Here is a 22,405-nt window from a genome sequence, read left to right on the forward strand (position 1 = left end):
AAAATGTTGGGATTAAAGGTGTGGGCCACCACACGCATCCTCAACTTCAAGTAAAGTATGTTTGCATACATATTAGGCAATAAAAATGTAAGCTGAAAGTTTATTAATAATTTCATATGTAAGCACCACCGGAAGTATTTTCATAAAATATCAGGATTTACATTAGTTCCTTCTTTCCTATTAGTAAAGGTTAGTATGAAAATGACCATGAAAAGATATTGTAACCCTCCAAGTTATACTATTCTGAGGGAAAGAAAGAAAAAAAGCACCCTTTACTGAAACATTTTATTTAGGACACGTATCAGATCCAAAGAACAGACCCAAAGAGCAGGTGCTACAACATCAGGCGTCTGTGCATGGGCTGGATCCTCTGGGCTGCTACTCTGAACCCTGAAAGCAAGCTGGCTTCCCTGTTCACAGTTAGAAAGCTTTACTTTCTCTTCTAAAGCTTGTTGGGCATCCAGTTCTGAGTAGGTCTGCAGGGCAGAGGGGTTGGCAGAAGCAGAGCCCCTGACATTCACATGCGGTGTCAGGAACAGCAGGCCATACCTGTATACATACACGTGCATGTGCACTGTTCACAGTCATAGCCATCTAGAATGGTACCAAAAACCAGTGTTTTGTGCTGAGAGCCAGAGCAGGGCCTCAAGCTCTAAATGGCCCTCCAATACAGATATGCATGAATTTCTTAGCATCCGAATAGCCTAGCCATGCTTAAGGTAAATGATGACATAATGTGGCTCAGAATATGGATTTTTCATCTAAATACAACTGCACAGAGGTTTAGAAAAGTATGTGCATTGTATACTTATTTATTTACATTTATATTTACTAAACAAGAACAAGGGTAGAAGCTAGAAGCAACAACCCTCTCGCCAGCAAGAGGCATCTCAGGACCAGCAAGAGGTGCTGAGGAGCTTGAACATCCAACTCTTGCACCTCCACCTGATCTACTACCAAGCCGTAGCCCCTTTTTTGTACTCTCTCAGATTAAATATAGGAAGACAAATGATACATTACATTATCACCTTAAAATATGAAGTTAAACTCTTGGGCTACCAAAAAGACAAAAAGCAAAAACAGAAAATTTTAGGCTCTGCATTCTCTTTTCACTGAGGACAAGGGAGGGGATAGAAAAAGGGGCTTGCTAAAAGCTATTCCAGCAATGAAGTCTCTTCTAACTCTCCAGGCTATGCTTTTGTCATTTCACCACCCTGCTGTTAATTCAACTCCCAAAATTTCCATAAGAGAATCTAAATAAACCAAAACTGTTGTATCTTTCTCCCTCCTTTACATAAATATGGAAGAAGTAGACAAGACAAGAAACAAGTTATCCTCAATCTGGAATTCCAGGACTTTCGTGGGCTGGGCCCAACTCATATTCCAAACATCTTCACCACCCCACTCCACAAAACCCTTCCTTCCAACCCTATATTCTGCTCACTGCCCTTCCTACACACAAGAGAATTCAAATGTGTGCACACACATGCACGCACACACATACACACACACACAACCACTTTATTCCTGTCAAAAATCCACTTTGCTTCACAACCTGAGTCTGGAGTCTTTTTATTTATTTATTTATTTTTATTATACTTTAAGTTCTAGGGTACATGTGCATAACATGCAGGTTTGTTACATATGTATACTTGTGCCATGTTGGTGTGCTGCACCCATCAACTCGTCAGCACCCATCAATTCATCATTTATATCATGTATAACTCCCCAATGCAATCCCTCCCCCCTCCCCCCTCCCCATGATAGGCCCCAGTGTGTGATGTTCCCCTTCCCGAGTCCAAGTGATCTCATTGTTCAGTTCCCATCTATGAGTGAGAACATGCGGTGTTTGGTTTTCTCTTCTTGTGATAGTTTGCTAAGAATGATAGTTTCCAGCTGCATCCATGTTCCTACAAAGGACGCAAACTCATCCTTTTTTATGTCTGCATAGTATTCCATGGTGTATATGTGCCACATTTTCTTAATCCAGTCTGTCACAGATGGACATTTGGGTTGATTCCAAGTCTTTGCTATTGTGAATAGTGCCACAATAAACATACGTGTGCATGTGTCTTTGTAGTAGAATAATTTATAATCCTTTGGGTATATACCCAGTAGTGGGATGGCTGGGTCATATGGTACATCTAGTTCTAGATCCTGAGATTTGAACCAGCTGTTAAGACTCCAGACAACCTGAGTCTGGAGTCTTAACAGCTGGTTCAAATCTCAGGTCTACCAGTTATTTAACCTAATTCCCAATTTTCTCATCTGTAAAATGAGAATAAAAAATTCTCCTTCCTAATGTTGTTGTATGGTTGAAAACATTTATCAGACACCTATTACAATGCCTAGGTATGTCAGGTACCCATTACAATACCTGGAACATAGTAAGTGCTCAATAAAAGACATCAATTCCCACTATATTTACTTATACCATTCTCCATACCACACAGCTGTCTAAAATAGTCTCTAACTTTTCCTCAGTCCAATTCTCGCCTCACATCAATGATCCCAAGGTCAGAGCTTCCTCTGTAATTGAGGCAGGTGGCCTGGTACATCTTTATAGCCTATGATGGTGATAGAGTTTGGATATATCTCCATCCAAGTCTTATGTTGAATTGTAATTCTCAATGCTGGAGGTGAGGCCTGGTGAGAGATGTTTGGATCATGGGGGCGGGGGGGGTCCCTCATGGCTTAGTGCTGTCTTTGAGACAGTCAGTGAGTTCTCATGGGGTTCAGTCATTTAAAAGTGTGTCAGACCTCCTCTCACCCTCTCTCTCTCTCCTGCTTTCACCATGTGATGTGCCTGCTCCCCATTCACCTTCCTCCATGATTATAAGCCTCTCTGGAAGCCAAACAGATGCCAGCACCATACTTCCTGTAAAGCCTGCAGAACTGTGAGTCAATTAAATCTCTTTTCTTTTATAAACTACCCAGTCTCAGGTATTTCTTTATGGTAATGCAAGAATGGCACTGCTACTTATATACCAGCAACTGATGTTCATAATGTTGACTGCAGATAATCACAACACACAGGAACAAAAATACAGATATTATGTTTAAAATCAGGTTCCACATATGAAGTTTTACTTTACTTAAAGGCAACAGAGTAAACAGGTTCATTTTACAAATACATAATATATGTCGGCAATTCTCCATTTCTATATCCAATCCCTATTGCTACCACACCATCATCACTTCAACCAAAAAAACAAAAAGGAAAAGGAAAAAATGAAACCAGTAACATGGATAATTTTTCTTTTGTCTCATCAACATAAGGAAAAGTTAAGAAGACACAAAATCAGGAGAAAAAAAGACAAAATTGGCATTAAAAGATAGATTCACAAAGGTTAACACACATTGGATTTACAGTTCATGTGTTCAATGCGCATGGCAAGTAATAGACCTTGAAATCTAAAGTAGATTTCACCTCCTTAAGGCATAGATGTTAAGGATAAAGATCAAATGCTTTACCGAGAATGTATTCTGGAAAGCACTAACTGATACATAAAAATCTCCTTCTGCTCATATTTCAATTCCAAAGGATAAATGCTAGGTTTTGACTGCATTCCATGATCAAATGGCTCTCCAAAGTAAAGCAATGTTGAGTCTGACTCTCCTGTGTGACACGGCAACTCTATAGTCTGTATTAAAAGCAGCAATCAGCTCTGCAAAGGCAGAGCCTGCTTGATAAATAGCTTGTCTACGTTATCTTCTGGACTTTCTTAAAACTACCAACAACTGCAGATTGGGCATAAACTTGTCTGGGTTATCTGGTTGTTTTTTGTTTTTTTGGCTTGTTTTAACTACCATTTGCTGTGACCTACACAAAAGAAAAAAAACGAATGCCACTGAGGGTGTCAAGGTCCATTCCCCCAAACTACTCTAGGTAAGAGAACTCCACAATATAGGCAGAGACATAAACATTAATAAAACAATTATTGATAAGTTCAGACAATGACTGTCAATTGAAAGAAACAAAAATTAACAGTCCTAATAGTTTACTCTCATAAGAGGGTTAGAAACAGAATTTAAATCGATAAAAAGCAAAAACTTCCCTTTATACCATAGTCCCTTGTAAAATATAACTGGGACAAGATCTCAATTATAATGGCAACAAAAAGCAATAATACATATAGGAACAAACTCCAATATGTACGATTTTATTGTTCAAAATGAACAATAAAAGTTTACTGAAAGATATTCACATAGAGAGATATTTCTGGAATAGAAAGACCCAACGTAAAGCAATCACTTCTCCCTTCACTAAACCACAAATTAATGCGATCAAAATTCCTATTCTGCTGGCTCCCCAGTTCTCCACCCCAAAAAAAAAGGTGGGGAAAAGAAGGAAGTCAGGCAAGCTTGGCAGACTGATTCTAAAGTTCATCTGGAGAAATAAACATGTTAGCCCTGCCAAGAAATTGTTGAAAAAGAAGAATGAGGATGAACTTGCCCTATCAGATATCAATACACAGTATAAAGCAGAGCCCGGTAAACTCTGTGTGAAGGGTCAGATTGTAAATATTTCCGGATTTCTGGCCCATACAGTCTCTGTTGCAACTACACTGCCATAGTAGCTCAAAAGCAGCCATAAACAATACATAAATATGGCTGCTTTCCAATAAAGCTTCATTTATAAAAACCAGGTGGTAGGCTGGATTTGGCCCATGGGTCATTGTCTGCCAAGACCTGGTATAAAGGTACAGTAATTAAAATGTTATACTATGTGTGCAAGAAGAAAAATCAATGACAGAGAGCTGACAAACATATACGTATAAATATGCATACACAACATATAATTAAGTGGCATTTCAAACTCAATGGAGAAGAGATAATAATTCAGTAAACAGAGGGGCAACTGGTTAGCATGTAGAACAAATTAAAATTAATTCCACCTCGCCCAACAGTTACAGATGGAAGGGGAAGCTGTTCAAAGCAAAAGAAAACTTATTATGGGCTCAGGGCCTTGTACACTCTGCATCTACTAATCTCTCCAATCTCATCTTCTACCCATCTTCCCCTTGTTCATTCTACTCAGCCACAGTGAGCTTCCTACTGTTTCACTAACACTCCAAGAACACTCCCACCTCAGGGCCTTTGCACGTGCTGTTCTCTTTACCTTGAGTCCTCTTCCCCCTAATAATAATATGGTTGCTCTCATACTTCATCAGGTTTCCATTTAAATATCACCTTTGATGGATATGTTAATTATCCTGATTTGATCACTCCACAATTATGCACATATCAAAACATCACATTGTACTCCATAAATATATACAATTATTTGTCAATTAAGATAAAATTCTTAAAAATCAGCTCCTCACATAACCTTGCCAGATCAACAGAGCCCCCTCTTCACTCTATCATCTTACCATGCTTTGCTTTCCTTTACAGCATTAATGCCATCTGACATTATATATTTGTCATCATCCTCTCCCATTAGAATGTAAGCTCCACAAGGGCCTGTGAATCCTGCTTGAGCATTTAGATTTCATCTCCTAAGGATCTGTTCTTCGAACAGGGGCACCAGAGACCATGCAAACGTAATGACAGGCATGGCACATTCCAGCAACATCAATTCTAATCAACAATAATATGACAATCTTACATGAGAACAAACATAATCCCCACATCAAGCTGTGCTCCCGGAACCCTGAGACAAGTTAATTCACCAAACTCTGCACAAGAAAACATTGGTGGGAAGTCTGAGAAGCACTCCTGTGAGTCTTGGTGCCATGGAAGTGTTCTGATCAGGAGAGTTATTTAAAAAGATCACTCTAGGACAAGTGTGCAGCAAAGATGATGGGTGATCTGAATTTACAGTGGCCATTTATGGAGATGACTAGAAGTGACTGAGGTGGGAAAGGATTAGGGCTGTTAGACAGTGGCTGTAAAAGTGGAGAGGAGAGACTCTGAGTACACTGGAGTTACAGAAAATAGACATTTAGCTCACACAAATTCAACTCTTCTCATTTGGTCCAAAAAAAAAAAAAAAGGAAGAAGCAAGACGAAAAGAAATTTCAGTTGTCTCATTAACTGCCCACCCCTCATCTACTTAATGAGCATGAGACGTGACACGTGAATAGTCACTCCATTGGTCTGTTTCCACATGCCAATCAGATTTTGTGCATCTCACAATATGGTATGAGTTGAGTATTTAAAGTGATGTATTTTCATAAAACATGGTCCCTAAACTGAAGTTGAAGCCAAGGCCAGATGCTCAACTGGTGCTCAAATAAACAGCCAGCGATCTATTCCAATGCTGGAGGAAGGAATGGGCTGTGCTGGATTGTTCTGAGGCAGCTTCCAAAGGGGAATCTTCTGCAAGTGTTTCCAGTGGTATTTTTAACACCAATGATCTTCACCTTACATAGGGACTTTAGAACCAATCACTATATAAAATGTGATTGCAGTGTAAGGAAAAACTAACAGGACGGCACGTGAGAGATGAGAGCGAGTGAGGCACTCAATGGTTCGTGTTCTTTTGTCCAATTCTCATTTTATTAGCTTGAGCAGAGTCAGAGAGCTAGCTATGGCCAAGCTGGGCAAAACTCCTATCTTCTAACTCCCAATCCAAGGCTACTTCTTCCATTCTAAATTATTTCCAATCAAAGCAAAAATATCAATCTATCTTCACACTCTGTAATAGGAAAAAAGCAGCATTTCCTACCCAAAGCTGCCAATAAGCAAGCACACACTTAAAATAACTTAATATTAAAGAAAAAAATTTTTAAACTGGCTGAGTCTAAAACAATTCACCATTTTCCCCCCAGGGAAATAATGGTACAGAAAAGATTTAACACCAATGTTAAATTTCTGTTTTTAAGCACTAAAGCGTCATCAAAGTGTTTTATTAATAAACTCCAGCTGAGCAATTCTCTCAGGTATAAAAGTTTTAAATAGTATTATGGTCTTAATAAATGCTTTTTGATGACGATGAAAAGGACGAAATAAACCTGTAAAGGTGGCAGAAGGAAAGGGCAAAATCATGACCATGTTATTGCCAAAAAAGAAAAACATTACTGGACAAAATTAAAGGTTACCATCTAACCTCGGCACTCATCTAAATGTCTCTGGAACAGAACAAGAACACAACTGAGGTACAGGGATCTGCCTCTCTAACTGGGATTCACCAGAGAATGCTTAGCTTAAGGGTGTTTCAAGCCATGGGTCACATGGCTCAGGCTCCTGAAAAGTCAATTTTATAACGTGATATGGGAAAAGAAAACAAAAATTGTTAAAGCCAAGGGTGCACTGTGGTTGGGAGCCACTGTTTAGATTTGCCTTGTTTCCTTCCTTCTAGAAATACATGCCCTCTTTTCCCATGAGTTTCACATAGACTAGGGATGAGAATGTCAACGATGTGGAGCAGACACCCATTCCAACCCACAATGGATGCGTAACAACCACTTACTTGAATCACTGAGATGTTGTATTTGCTATTGCAGCATAAAAGAAAAAAAAAAAATTCTAGTCCTCACAAGGCTCTACGCGATCTGACCTAAGTCATCCCAATACATTATCCTTGCCTACTCCATTCTAGCCACACAACTCGTGAATATTCAAGTGAATTCCTACCTCGGGGCCTTTGCATTTACTGTGCCCCTCAGTCTCCTTGACCCTTGATGTTCACAGGCTCAACAGCTATCTTTCCTGACATATTTATTTAAATATCACCTCATCAGAGACGTCTCATCTGATTTCTTTATGCAAAATAGTATCTCCATCTCCCAGTGGATTTAGATTTTTTTCATAGCACTTACACCTTCCTGATATTAATAGCTTTGTTGAAATATAATTCACATAGCATGCAATTCACTCATTATAGTGTAAAATTCAATTGTTTCAGTATATCTGGAGTTGTGCAAATATCACCACAATCTAATTATAAAATTTTTTATTAGCAGTCATTCCCCATTTCTCCCTTCACCCCTCTTCAGCCCTAGGCAACCACTAATCTACTTTCTGTCTCTCTAGATTTGCCTACTCTAGACATTTTATATTAGTAGAGTCATACAACAGGAAGTCTTCCATGATCCTGACATTATATTATATATTTATTTATGTCTTTGTCACTCTTCCTAGAGCCCAAACTCCATGAGGATAGGGACTTCCTTTTGCTTTATTCACTACTCTATCCCAATATATTTTGGAGTATCCCTTATCAGAAATGCTTGGGACCAGAGCATTTCGGATTTCAGATTTCTTCAGGTTTTGTTGTTTGTATTATACTTACCAGTTGAGCATTCCTAATCCAAAAATCTGAAAAGCTACAATGAATATTTCCTGTAAGTGTAATGTCAGCACTCAAAAGTTTCAGATTTTGGAGCATTTTGGGTTTCATATTTTCAGATAAAGGGTATTCAACCTGTACCAACAACAGCGCAAACCTAGCACAAGGCAGGTACCAATAAACGGGGGAATAAATGCTTTAAAAATAGTTACTAAATTTAGCAACATGAAGGTTACTCCATGACCTCAGAGAAGACTGCAATGACAGAACTGAGACCAGAACAAAGTGGGCTGAGGATAGTATGAATGATGAAGAAATACAAGACTATTTCAAGCAAAGACAACTTGCTCAGTAAGTTGGTTATAAAGGGGAGACTAGAAATGCATGGGGGTTTGAAGGAGTGCTGAGTTTGGGTTTTACCATGGCCGGATTTGAGCATGCTTAAAATGTTGCTATTAGTTTTGCTTAGTATCCTGGAGAGTTACAGTAGCCAGAATGTGAAGAGGCAGGTCAGATCACAAGTCAGTGAAGATCTAATACACACTCAAAGATCACAGTACATATGTTTTCAAAAAGTACAAAATGCAATTTTAAGTAAAAAAGATCACATTAAAAATGAGTTACATCTCAAATAACCTGAAATATAAAATGTACCATAAAGTAAAATCTATGTCAAAACCATAAAAAAGTAGTGTTTTAAATGATTTACAATACCAATTTATAACTCTTTATATTAACTGATAGTCACTAGCTATATGACATGGCACAGGTCTCAGTTTCATTTGTAAAAACAAATACATTCACATTTGAGACTAAATTATTAAAACACAAAGATCTGAAATGTTTTCTATACTGTAAACCTAGGAAAAACCAAAACCTAGGTTTATGGGTCAGTTTCATACTACATGTCCTTCATGGCTACAAGTAGGAATTTCTTGTTCTACAAAATGGATCATCACAGTGCCTGCCTCATAAGGATATCATGAGGATTAAATGAGTTAATGCTCCACTGTGCTTCAAACAGTGCACGGCACAGGGGAAGCACTACCAAATGTTGGCTATTATGTCATAGGTGAGCAGGAAGGGTCTGTGCAATCTGCCCAGTGCAGTGCCCATGGGGGAGCTGTTGCATCTTTTGAGCCCCATCCCCACAGCCCAAAATAAACCCAGCTTCCTAATTAAGCTATTAATATGAAACCATTGGCTACACAGTGGAATCACTTAAGAAGATTGAAAAACACCAAATACCAGGGTCCCAATCCAGATCAATCAAATAAAAATGGGTGTGGGGCACCACGTGCTTCTCAAGCAGCCCAGGTGATTCTAACATGTAACCAGAGAAGTAGATTCTATCCCTGACTCTCAACTCAATCCCTGGCCTGCCAGTAGCCAATCCACTCCTGGAACAACCTCAGCACCACTAGACAGGAATCAAACTCATTCACCATACCCTATCAGCACATGATGAAAAGGCCAAGGTCCAGGAAAAAGACTGCAGAGCTGAAAAGCAGGGTAAAAACCGAAAGAACTGAAAGTAGCAGGTGAGGAAGGTGTTAACTAACTTCATTCTCTTCATCAATAAATATTTGCTATTTACAAGGCACAAAAGCCAAAAGCCAAGGGAGAAAATTGATAAGGGAGCAGGTCATTCAAAGTGACTCAGCATTTTCACTGAACACATCCAAAATTAAAGCCATTCAAGCATAATGCTGCTGGCTTTTTCTTCCTCTTGCAGGACTCAAAAAAGGGGCTGCAAGAAGAAACCATCCGCCCAAGGGAGGCAGCATCCATCCATCGCCCACCACACTGCCTGTGCCTGCTGGTGCTATCCCAAGGGACTCAGTCACTTCAGGACACCCAGTCTGGCTGCACTCCCAATGTGACACGGTACAAAGGGCCCTAGCTTCATTCTCCTCACCCCACCTACCACTGAAGGTAAGCACAAATAATCTGTGCTACCCACTGAAGAACACAGAATCACTGGGTAGTTCAGAGTAAAAATCCTTTCATTTCACTAACGTTAAATGAGCCCAGATTTTGGTTAAAGAATGTCAATCAGCTCTGATAACAGAAAGCCCTGGGTTGGAGTCAGAGCTCCAACTGAGTCCTAACTGAGTGACCCTGTACATGCTTCCAAACTTCACTGTGCCCGTGTCCTCATCCATAAAGCCGAAATAACAGAACCATCTTTGTGAGGCTACCGTGAGGATTATTAAATGAGATGGTGCATGTCAAGCACTTAGCACGGTGCTGGTCCATATTATGTGCCAACCAAGGTTAATTGTTTTCATCCCTATTATTACTAGAACGTAGAAGACACTGAGACAGACTGAACCTAGAACTGCAAAAAGACAGGGCAGAAGAGATCACAAGGTGATGGTGTTTAAAACTACTAATTCACTAGCTATTGGACTTAAATGTACAACTATCCCGTTTCCTGCTTAATTAATAATTAAGAAGTGATCTGTGGTTTAATTTTGGGAATGGCATATGTAGGACAAGACATTAAACTTACTCTAACCTACAGGAAAAAAAAAGAGAAAAATAATTTCAAAAATGTTAAGCAAAAATGATGTTAGTAGTTGTTTTCTAGTTTTGCTGCAATGTCATTGAGATCTCCTATATTTAAAAATAACAAGTCTATTTAAATAAAATCTAAGAAAACTAAAAATGACTATTTCATTAGTTAAGAGTATGCAAATACTTTGCCACAATTCTTCAGTTTCCCACTTAAAATCAGTTTTTAAATGCCTACTCTCATTATAAGCAAACCAGCAAAAATGAGAGGGGATGAAGAAGAATGGGAAAGAAGAGACTCAGAAATCCCAGATCCTGATCCTGCTGAGACTCATTCCAAGAAGAAAAGAACCAAGAGATAATCACATCAACTGGCTCTGTTGATCATCATTCATAGGCCAGTGACAAAAGAAAAAAAAAAAGAATTCCAATATACACGCAGTGAGTGTTCCAATCAGGGTTCAATGAAAAGCACAAACAAAATGTTAAGAATGATTTCAGTGGCAGTAAAGGGTTACCAAGACCACAGTCAGAATGCTTGAGTTAGAATCTCAAATCACCACTTATAAGCTGTGCGACCTTGAAAAGGTGAGTTATCCGTTCTACACCTCAGCTTCCTCATCTGTGAAATGGAGATAATAACAGTCCCTAACTTATTGAGGGCTGCTGTGAGGATTAAATGAGTTAATGGAGGCAAAGCAGATGAGGCAAATCCAAGATTATCACTGAATTCGTGTTAGTCCCTCCCCATTCCCCTTTGCTCCTCCTCCCTCCCTGTGCCCCACTTCAGAGCTTTCTTCTCTCAATTCCTTTCCACTCATACACTCTCTCCCTGGTGCCTCTTTTGAGTCCTTCCCACCGCCCCCCACCCCACCCCTGCCACCAGCTCCTGCCTAGCCCTGCACCTCACCTTCCCCTCCACTCTAGCCTACCAAACACCCACCCTCTCCTGCTACAGTTCTCTGTCCCCACCATGTTGTCGCTGGCCTTGGAAAGCTCCCACCTGACCCCATGTGCCACCTGCACACGCACACAGATCCTGTTCTTCACATCATAAAACGTCAAAAGCTAAAACTCACATGACAACTGCTAACCATTCCCCACATGTTCTCAAAGCCCCCCTGGGCATCCATCTAACCTAGCAGGCATCACCATACCATGCATCCAACTCCTTCTCTGTCTCCACATTGAACTCACTGAAGGAAGCTCCTGAAGCCCCGGTCTCCCCAACGCAGTCCTGCCTGTGACAGCAGCACCTGGCAGCAGAAAAACCCTTGAATGTCTGCTGAATGGCTGAGTGAGGGAATGCCTCATTTGGTTCTGTTCTTTCTTATAACCTCTTTTCTTCTCAAGAGTTATTTTTTAAAGTCTACCTAGGAGACTGTCATCACACAGTAATTACAAGCAACAAAAACATGTTTTGTGTTTCATCTCATTTAATCCTTGGGACTACTTATAATCTTGCCTCCTACTTTCTTCCCCCTGCCTGCCCCCACACCTCTACTCTAAGCACCCCAGCCTCTACTGCTCCTCAAATACAGGCCTGCTCTCCACTCTGAGCTTCTGCATTTATGTTCTCTCTGCCTGGAATGGCCTCTCACCTCCATCAGGGCTTAGCTTAAAACCTCCTTAGTGAAGCCTTTCCTGGCTCCGCTATTTAAAATTACAACACCCTCCACCCCACCCGACGCCCGCACACAGGGGTGCCTGCATGCACTCCTTCCCTGCTGTTTTTCTCTACATAACCTATCACCATCTGACATACTACACAATTTACTTGTTATTATCTGCCCCCTCCCCTACACCAGAATGAAAACTTCATGAAAGATGAAGAGCAGGGCCCCTACACTAGAATGAAAACTTCCTGAAAGATGAAGAGCAGGTACGTAGTAGGTACCCAATAAACACTTGGTGACTGAACAACTCCACAGCCTTCAACAGGTAATTTTTAGGTGTGAGGGCTCTGAAGCCCACACAGAGCAGCTGGGTAACTCTCCTCCAGTCCCTCAGCTAGGAGATGACAGAGCAAGGATTTGAATCCAGCCATTTTGGCTTTCCTGCCTCCCAACATGACCCAAATAACAATTAAAAGACATCATCACATCCATGGAGAAAACCCGAGCCCTGCATGTCTACAGGCCACAGAGAAGCCAGAAAAGCCATCCACTGGAAAGCTGCTCACCAGAACAAGTCATCTAACTCAAGACACTTCCATGCGGCAAAGTATTATTTATCAGATTGATAATTTATACAGCACTGATAGTTTTCCTTTAGATTTCATAGTTCAGTAAAAATGAGAGATTTATCATGCCTTTATTATACTGTAATATCCTCAGGAACAGCAAAGGGACAATTCATCAACTAACATGGAGGAGGCCTAAGACGACATATGTTAAAAGCCAACAATTATGGTAGTGGGGCAGGGAGAGAAGCACTGACTACAGGGGGGCCCAAGGGAACTTTTGGGGTAATGAAATGTTCTATATCTTTAGTAAATTCACCAAACAACACTTAAAATGAGTACAATTTTATAATACATAAAATTATACCTAAATAACGTTGACTAAAAAGGTATTTGGTACATCAGATGTAATTTTTGGCTAAACAAAATAAACATTCCACTAAAACACACACACACATGCACACACGTATTTCTGTAGCTAATATTCCCATAGAACCAAAAAAAAAAAAAAAATGCACAAGTAGTTACGTATTAGCTCCCAGGCATCCCAACTTTTGGGAGACAAAGAATTAGGAAAAAGCAGCAGTAAAAAGCGGCACATGATGAGACCCAGTGGGTTGGGCTAGTGTGTGGTTCGGAGTCCTGCCTGACCACCAGCAAACACAATTCCTACACCCACAGCTGGTACCGACTGTGTCCTCCTCCAGTCCTCTGGGTCACCTCTGACCAGAATGTACAGGCAGCCAGGATGAAAAAAACACATCACTGCTCTTCACAAGGGCTTCAACCACATATCTGACCAGCAACAGTGAGAAGTCTGGATGCTGAAGTATTAGAATTCTTAGTGGAGAGCATCAGAAACTAATTCTAGCTAATTTAAACAAAAAAGGATTTATAAAAAAGGGGGAGTGCTATTAGACAGTTTGCAGAATCTCCCCCTGGTTATAAGGGCACACAGCAGACTGCATCATCATTGCAGCCACAACTAGACCTTGCCTCTAGAAGCAGCACGGCAGCCACCACTGTGCATCCCTCCAGAAAATGGTCACATGGGCTACTCTTCTTTCCTTGCCTCCAGCCTCAGGTTCACAGTCTCAGGTGAGTGTGTCTGAGAAGATCTGCCTGCTAGGGTAAGAATTCTTCAACCAGACAAAGAGTCAGGGCCCCACGAGACTGACAGTGTCCATTACAGATATAAATGGATTACTCCCCATCTCTGCAAATCTACTGATACAGGCCAGCAAAAAACTTCACAAGGAAAAAAAAATCCTCAAAGGCAGAACTAGAATAAATGATACCACAGGTAATGCTATTTGAAGAGGGCTGGGGTCTTTTTTATATCTAGTGCTTTACTCGGTACATTAGTTATAAGCGACAAGCCTATCTTCCTAGATTGAACATAACTCATTAACAGCATTTTCTGATTAAAAGCAATTCAAACCTGAAGTAGCAAATACTTTGCTACATCTAAAACTGTCATACAATGATTGTTAAAATACCTAATTCTATTTAAAATGTATTTCAGTGTTTTTCTTCTTAAAACACATTTTTAAATACATGTTCTGCTTAGAATACTTCTCAAGAGGTACTTTTCTTAATGTAAATTTCAAAAGAAAAAAAGCAAGCTATGAGAAGAATTAACACCAATTGAAGTTGACCAACTATAAAAACTTACCAGCATTTATGATTCATCAAAGAAAATTTTACTGTGTAAATCTGAACTTCAACTTACAGTCTAAATGAAGAAAGACTTTCAGCGATCTCACTATATTGTTAACTTAAGAAATAAATCCTTAGGACCAGAATATGGATATAAAATAAAGGACAAACACTCTAGACCCCTTAACATCAGACCTGTTAATGCTGCCTTCACCTTCTGCAGGTAGGATGCTGACACGAGAGACCAGAAATGGATGTGTGCACATTCACAAACGCTCCTTCTGTTCCCTCAGCACATTACCAACATTTTACTCTCTCCTTGAGAATTTCTCCATGCCACGTTCTCTAAAACTGATATTTGCATATATTTGAAAAAGAAATATTAGTTTGCATATAACTGACTTTGTCTAAAAAATGCAAAGAATGAATAGGTGAAAGCTTGTGTTCCTTGAAGAAAAATCTAAAGATAATGAAAGACAACAGCAGCAAGAAAAATTACTTTTCCTAGATAATGCACAAGTTATTCAATAGTTGATCATTTAAGTTCAATTCAATACATATTTGGGGACCTATGCAAGGCATCATGCTAGATGCTAAAGTGGATACTAGGTAAGACATGGTCCCAGATCTCAAAAAGGTAATAATCTAATTGGGGAAGGTAAATAAAAGTAAACAAGCAGTTATTGTTATGTAACACAAAACTGAGTAACAGAAGGAAGCACTGCTTCAGAGATTCCATGGAAGGAGAGAGTCTGCCAGAGAGGGAGCACAGTAAAGAAAAATTCTAAAACAGCAGCACTAAGGGCAGCTGGAGACGGGTACAGTGGTGTGCACCTATAGTCTCAGCAACTCAGAACTGAGGTGGAAGGACCCCTGGAGCCCAGAGTTCGAGTCCAGCCTAGGCAACATAACAAGACCCCACCTCTAAAAAAAAAAAAGGAAGAAAAATGTATTGCTGGTTATTGTAACACGGTAAGAAAGGCTGTCTCAGACATAAGGCCATGGCAATAGGTATGGGAGAGAGGCCGGGCATGGGAAGAGATGCAATCTCTCCTTGCCACTGACCAGGGAAGAAGAGGATAAGAAATGTCCAGGATTTCAGTGTGGGTTATTAAAATTACTGTAGTTTCATTTATCAAATGAATAAAATTTGTTAGTTTTGTTCTCTTCTTTGTTTTGACTATTAAGCAGCTCAGTGCCAAATATTTCTAACATATGGCAAGTGTTTCTGTGTACCTTATAAGTCTATATATAAATTTTCCTTCTCTTGATGGGATTTTATCTATATTTAGCAAGTCACCCCTCATTCTTTTAGAATAAGGCAGAAATTAAATCAACATAAAGGTTGAGACCAAGCCAGAGACAGCTGGCCGAAGTAGCTGGTTCAGGGATATAACCTGCAAGCTGCCAACCCAGAGCATTCTTCTCACCCTTCTTCCACCCTATCAAAGGCCATATCCTACAAGAGATGCTGGAAAATGCCAGACATTCACTGCCTCGGCCTCCCTCACCGCTAGCACTGGCATGAGATCAGTTCGATCCAATGACACTGAAATGGAACTCTCCAAAGTGAGTTTCTGCAAAAGACTTCTCCGTTAACAGGGAGTTATAAGGAAATGTGCACCTTCCCTGCTTTCCAATCCAGGCATGATGTGTGGTGCTAGAGCAACCATACTGCAGACATGAGGCAAATGAGCCTGAGGAATAAAAGCTAAAACAATTAGGAGAAGAAAGAGATGCAAAGAGCCTAGATAATTAATGACATTATTAAGCCACTGCACCAGCTTTAGAACCAACTACTTCTAGGTTTCTTGCCACTGAACAATAATAAGCCCTATTATTTAAGCCATTAATTTGAGCATTGTATTGGCAAAGGCATCCTAACTGATACAACAAGAGATCATGATGAGGTCAGTTTCTTACAGGTTGATCTTTACACTGCTGAGTTAGAAGGGTTATTAGATATTATTAGTTATAATTAGCAGATGATGATGATTGAGATAATAATGTAAACATGTAGCCAGGAAGAAGGTAATAAGCCAAGAAGAGCTGCTGGGAGCAACTTAACATAAAAACAGAAAACGAGATAATGATAAAGTTTGAAAAAATATGATTAAGTGTCAGTAGGGGTACATAGAGGTTAAGAACAGAGAAGAAGATAGAGAAAATGAGGCAGGCCTTCTTTTCTGGCAATGTTACAGACAAGATTACCTAAAAATCCTTCTCAATATAAAACAGTCAAAAATTCTAGGTAACGTGTAAGAACCATCTGTTTAAATGAACAGCTAGGTTCACAAAAAAAATAAAGGCCCTCCCCAAGGGCCAAAAATCAAAAAGGAACCTAAAAACCAGAGCAGAAAGTGTACAGTGATACTGTGTAGGAGCCTAGGGCTTTGGGGAATAGAGGGAGGTGGGCTGTATGTGTATAAAAAGCACCTGCTTTTTAGGATGTAACAGAACAAAAAAAAAAAAAAAAGGGAAAGCTATGACTAGCTTCATATTTTCTTTAAAAACACCATTTTGAAGACAATTATAGCTCTTGCATGTTTTTCAACCCATCACTTTACCCTCTGCAAGAAAAAATTCCAGAGTTAAATGCACATTTTTGTACATATTTATATACTACCAAGAGTTTCCTGGATATTTCACCACAAGATTATGTAAAATACGACAGATAGATATAAATGATCTCCACAAGAACACCACACACATTGCCCAATTTTTCACTCATCATGAAAAGAACCATCAAACAATCAAGTATCCAAGTTCAGTATATTTGTAATCACACCAAAAGGTTTACAAACCTTAGAACTTCTTGGTAATATTTTTATCATCAGAAAAATTACAATATTCTTCTAATGACCATGTTGCCAATAGTTTCATAATACCTTATATTTTACATACAAAAATCTATCATCTCTGCATTAATCTTAGCCTTCTACATTACAGATTCTGGAGTGCCTTCCCTGTAAACAGTAAAGCGAACTGGTGAAGGATGTGATGTTTAGGGAGTCTACCTATGGAGAGGAAGGTTTCTAATATTAAGGAGAGAAGGAATTGCAGCCTGCAGCTAAAAACAAAGCAAGCAAACAAAAAAAAAGTCTTACGGTTCTCCACTTCTTACAGTTTTCTTCTATTCTCATTTGCTTTCCAAGTTTCTTCGAAAATTGAAGACATCACATATCACCTTTGCTCACTTTCGTATTTCCACCCTAAATTCCATTAAGCCACCTCCATCATCCATTTCAAGTGGGTTATTTTTTCAAACACCCCAAGAAATACCAACACACAGTCTACATTATCTTTACGAGGGTTACATCTACCTCCACTGTGTTCTCGTATTTATGTAAGGCAATGTTTGAACCCAGTGCTTACATACACTGGATGCCATAATTAAATACACCATTCTAAAGGTTGCTTTACATTGTATTGCTTCTTGAATGTTTTCCCACAACCTGTGCGTATGATGGCTCAAGACCAAGCATTTATTCCGCGAGTGAGGCCAACAAAATGCAGGGGGAAATTCACTTGGGGATCAAGAACCCAAGCCTGAGAGGGCTGCGCCTGGCTTGGGCTCTCCCTCTCGCAAGGGAGAACGGCTGGGGAGCCACTCCGTCTCTGGGAACTCAGTCGCCTCCCGAGAGCGCGCAGGGGCTGGCCGGGGAATAAAGCACAAGTTCGCCGAGCAGGAAGGCTCCGAGGGCGCGCTGCAGGCCGGGACTCGTTTCCACAGTTACCCACGTGCACCCAACCCAACCGCGGTCCGGCGCGGCTGCGACTACAAGTCCCAGAATTCCGCGGGACCACCTTTCCCCTTCACACCCGTTGACTGGAGACAAACCCTAAAGGAAACCCCTCAAGCGCCCTCCCAGCACGCCTGGGAGAAGTAGCGCCCCCCGGGCGTGGCGCGCGGCCTAGGGCCCAGCCATCCCTCCAGGGAAGCGGGTTCCATGGTACCAACCCCCACACCTAATAGCCAGAAATTAGACAACTGCGTCACAGACTACCAAACCCACGGACTGCCAGGGACCCCTACATCTCCCCCGCGCCAAGCCCTGGACCTGGCCTTCAGGACCCGACCCCTCCGGCTCCTGCGGCAGAAAACCCGCAGCCCGCACCCCTGCCCCGCCTCCTAGTCCCACAGCCGGAGCCCGCACCAGCACCGACCTCGCTTCCCGCCGCCCCGGGGGAACCGCGGCCAGTTCCAACCTTGGGGCACTTACCTGGTCCCCTCCACCTCAGCCCCACCCCCTCCACCTCAGTCCCGCCCCCTCCTCTCTCCGCACCCTGAAGCTTGGAATCCCCCCTCAAGGGACCCTGCCTCAACAGGGAGAAGGAAGCACCTCCCCTAATCACAGTCTGACACCCCCATAGCCCGGCTCCGGACCGAATCTGGACATGACAGTCCTCCTCCTGGCCAACTCCGCCCCACCTCCTCTTCCTCCCGACTAGCCCCTCACCCCACTTCATATTCTGTACCCCTGCCCCCATTCTGCCACCCTAAATCCTCCCCACCTTTTTCTCCTCTTCCTCCCAATCGCCCTACCGTTGTACACCTGCCCCATCCCATTACCTCAATATCTTCCCCTCCCACCACTCTCCGCTACCCACCGCCCTTCCAACGCCCCTCCCGCCTCGCCGGACTCCCCAACTACCATTACACCCCAGTCCCTCCCACCACCTCGCTCTCCCGTTACATCAGCCCTCATCCCCACGCCCGCCCTCCTGTCCCACTCTGTCGCTGCCCCCATTCCCCCACCCCATTGTTCCCCCCACCCCCGCCAACCAGCCCTTCTTCCAATTGTCCCCGCCCCCGCGCCCCCCTCTCACTCACCCGCCTTTCTCACTGAGCCGCCCGCACCGCTCAGGCCTTTGGAAATCCTCACCCCTGTGCCCCGCTCGCTCGCTCGCTCCCTCCCTCCCCTCGCCGGTGCCACCCTCCCGGCCCTGCCCGCTAGAGCCCAACGCCGCCTCCATCTCCAAGTACCCCGGACACTCGGGCTTGGCCCTTCATCGCAAGTCCAGCCCTCCCTTCCCCCAACACTGAAACAGAGCCAGTCCCCCCCCCACCTCCCCCCTCCCCGCAGGCCGGCCCCTTCCCCCTACGCCCGCCCCCGCCCCACGCCGCCCGCCCGCCCGCAGCGTCACCGCCCGCCCCGACCCCGGGAGGGGAAGGGGTGGCTCCCGGCGCGTTTCGGGACCGGAGGCATGGAGCGAGTGGCTAGTGCTGGCAGCCGCCCGGCCCCGACCCGCTGGCTGGCTCTCCGCTACTCACTGACAGCGGCGGCATCCGAGTGCATTTTCAGGCAGCTCACACCCCGCTCGCCGCCCAGGATTCCGCGCTCACCTCGCGGTCCCCCCACCAGCTCACTGCACCTCGGCTCGGAGCTGAGGACCCGCCGCCAGGCACTCCCAGCCCGCCCATCTCGCCTTCTCCATTGGCTAAACCGCGGCTGAGGGGCCGCCCCGCCGCGTCTCTCATTTGACAAAAGGAGTGCCGATAGCGCCGGTCTGAAGCTGGCAGCGAGGCCCCGCCCCCCACGGGCCAATAGGATTGGTCCTGGGGCCTTGTCTTCGTAACGCCCCTGGCGGAGGCCACGCTCCGGAGCAGCGGGTTGGGTCCGGCTGCTGTCAGTCACCCCCAGGGGTCCGAGAGCGCGTGTAGAGGCGAAGCTGGAAAATTGGTCCACCTTGACCCTGAAACCCCGCCCAGTGGCGGGCGGGATTGGTGGAGCTGCAGACCCACCAAGAAAGATGGGTCGGCGTCTGAAACAAAGCTCGCGAAGTGTTTCCCAAAGAATCGAGCAGGGCAGCGCAGTTGGGGCGGCTCGTACCCGCTGCTGGAAGTAGGGAAGTGCGTCCGTCCCTAGCGCCCGGCGCGACGCGGCCAGGTCTCCTACCACTTGTCCCACGCCTCCGGGCGGCTGCTTGCAGGAGCCCACTTCGCTCCGAACTTGAACTGGGACTTCCCTTGCCCGCTGTTTCCTACCGCAGGAAACTGGATTAAGAATTGCCGCATCTTCATTTCCAGCAAACCCTCTGGTGAGGAGCAAATTTCCATTTCTCCTACGAAGATCCATCCCCTCTCCACTTTCGAAATCCACTTCTTTTCCAGAGTCCGCACACTTGTTTCCCAGAGTTCGCACACTTCTTTCCTCTAGTCACAAACATCTGTTAAAGAGGTTTCGAATGCCACGAGCATTGTCTGTCACACATATCTGTATGTCCCAGACATCAGACAGGCATACAGGGCCGCGCTCTGAGCTGCGGACTCAGCCTGACACATGGAGGAGTCCAGGGGACAGGCCACCAGCCCGCGAAAGACCGCCCGCGGCATCTAAGAAAACCTGTCACTCACGCGGAGAGGCCGTCCAGAAATTGAAACTGGCTGTTATTTGGCACAGAGAAACGTTAATTTTGGTGAATTCTTCTGACCCTAAGTCAAGAATTTGCACCATTCCCATGAGTTCTGCCCTGGTTTTTAAATACTTGAAACTAACTTAACACACTGCATTATGGCAAGAGAATAATATTTCGAGATATTAACGGAGGATTCCCTCCACCCCAACCCACCCCCACCCTACCCTGCCTCCATCCCCATCCCCACCACCAACTGCAACAACAACATACCTACAAGGCATCACCATATCCCAAGGCCCTGCCCCATCTGGGAGCCTCAAAGAGTAGGTGACACCACAAATCACAGGTAACAGAACGCATGGTCTTTTTGGTTTTAGATTTCTGCAGCCAAGGCTTTTGGGTTTCGAGGCTCTGAAATTTAGATTTTAAATCAGGACACAGATGTTATGCTATTTGGAAGGGGCTCAGACAAACCAGTTTCTGTGTCCCACAGCACTCCCATGCTAAAACGCTCCCTCCATCTTAATCTCTAATTTCTCTTTAATAAATTACATCCTTATAATTTTATTTATATTGTATTTTTATCATTCAAACATTTATGGATCACTTTATGGAATCTCAGAACTGTACCTGAAGTTATTTATTATTTACTTCAGGTTCCTTCTCAAGACAAGAATCTCTCGTAGAACATCCTTATTGATCACCTTTATCACGACAGTGCCTCAGCGGGGCTCCACAGTGATGGGTAGGTACCTCTGAAACTCTTGAGATAGTGGATTGCTTCTTGAGCAGATCTAGCAGTAAGAATATCCGCCTTTACTCTGAGCAGGGACGCTGTTTCTGCATTCCTCTATTTATGTTTCAGCTTAATCTACATCTAGGAAATAGTAAATTATATGTCTTCTTATACAAGTTTCAGATCTTTTGTATGTGTAATATTTATGGGTTTTTTTTTTTTTACCGTTTACTATGGTATTTCAAAGGCTGAGACACGTTATTATGCACAGAAAAAGGCTTCCTTCGTGACACCTCTAAATTACAATAAGCCCACAATTAATTATAGCTAGCCATTTGCTGTATTAATTTATTTGCAGCATACTTTATAATAATGTGTATAAGAGTTAAGCTAGATGAAGGATGGGTCGGCTCCCAACACTGGCCTGGCATATATATGGTGTCCACAAAAATTTATGGAATGTACAACCTGTTATTTCTCAACATTGCTTTCAGTTGAGTCAGTATGATTGTTTTCAAGTAAAAAACAGACTTAGAGGTAATTTACCCAGATCTTTATAATGTGTCAGCTACAGCCTAATGATTAAGAGGCGAAGCTCATTCCTAGTCGGCTGAGCCTCACTGCCGCCACGTTTTATGAAATATAGTAAAATGACTACATAATGCTCTGCAAATATTAGCTGGTCATTTAAATAATCCATACCATGTAAACATAT

The 22,405-nt window shown here is 42.8% G+C and overlaps 1 protein-coding gene across 10 annotated transcripts in view; it reads right to left on the minus strand.

Annotated features, from left to right (window-relative positions):
• DCUN1D4 (defective in cullin neddylation 1 domain containing 4) overlaps window positions 1-20,130 on the minus strand; it is a 74,056-nt gene extending 53,926 nt beyond the window's left edge. For 7 of the 10 annotated variants that reach the window (XR_749452.2, XR_749451.2, XR_004054836.1 and 4 more), the window contains exon 1: window positions 19,870-20,086. Coding sequence is in view for 2 of the 10 variants with exons in the window: in XM_010376742.2 (XP_010375044.1) it covers window positions 19,870-19,894 (25 nt within the window). In the remaining 8 variants the exon portion in view is untranslated. Of the gene's footprint in view, window positions 1-17,701; window positions 17,928-19,869 lie in introns of those variants that run through there. The other 3 variants (XM_010376743.2, XM_030922480.1, XM_010376744.2) reach the window with 3 other exon arrangements.
• Window positions 20,131-22,405: the final 2,275 nt, after the last annotated feature.

Source organism: Rhinopithecus roxellana, chromosome 2, assembly GCF_007565055.1.
Source record: "Rhinopithecus roxellana isolate Shanxi Qingling chromosome 2, ASM756505v1, whole genome shotgun sequence".
NCBI classification, from domain to species: Eukaryota; Metazoa; Chordata; class Mammalia; order Primates; family Cercopithecidae; genus Rhinopithecus; species Rhinopithecus roxellana.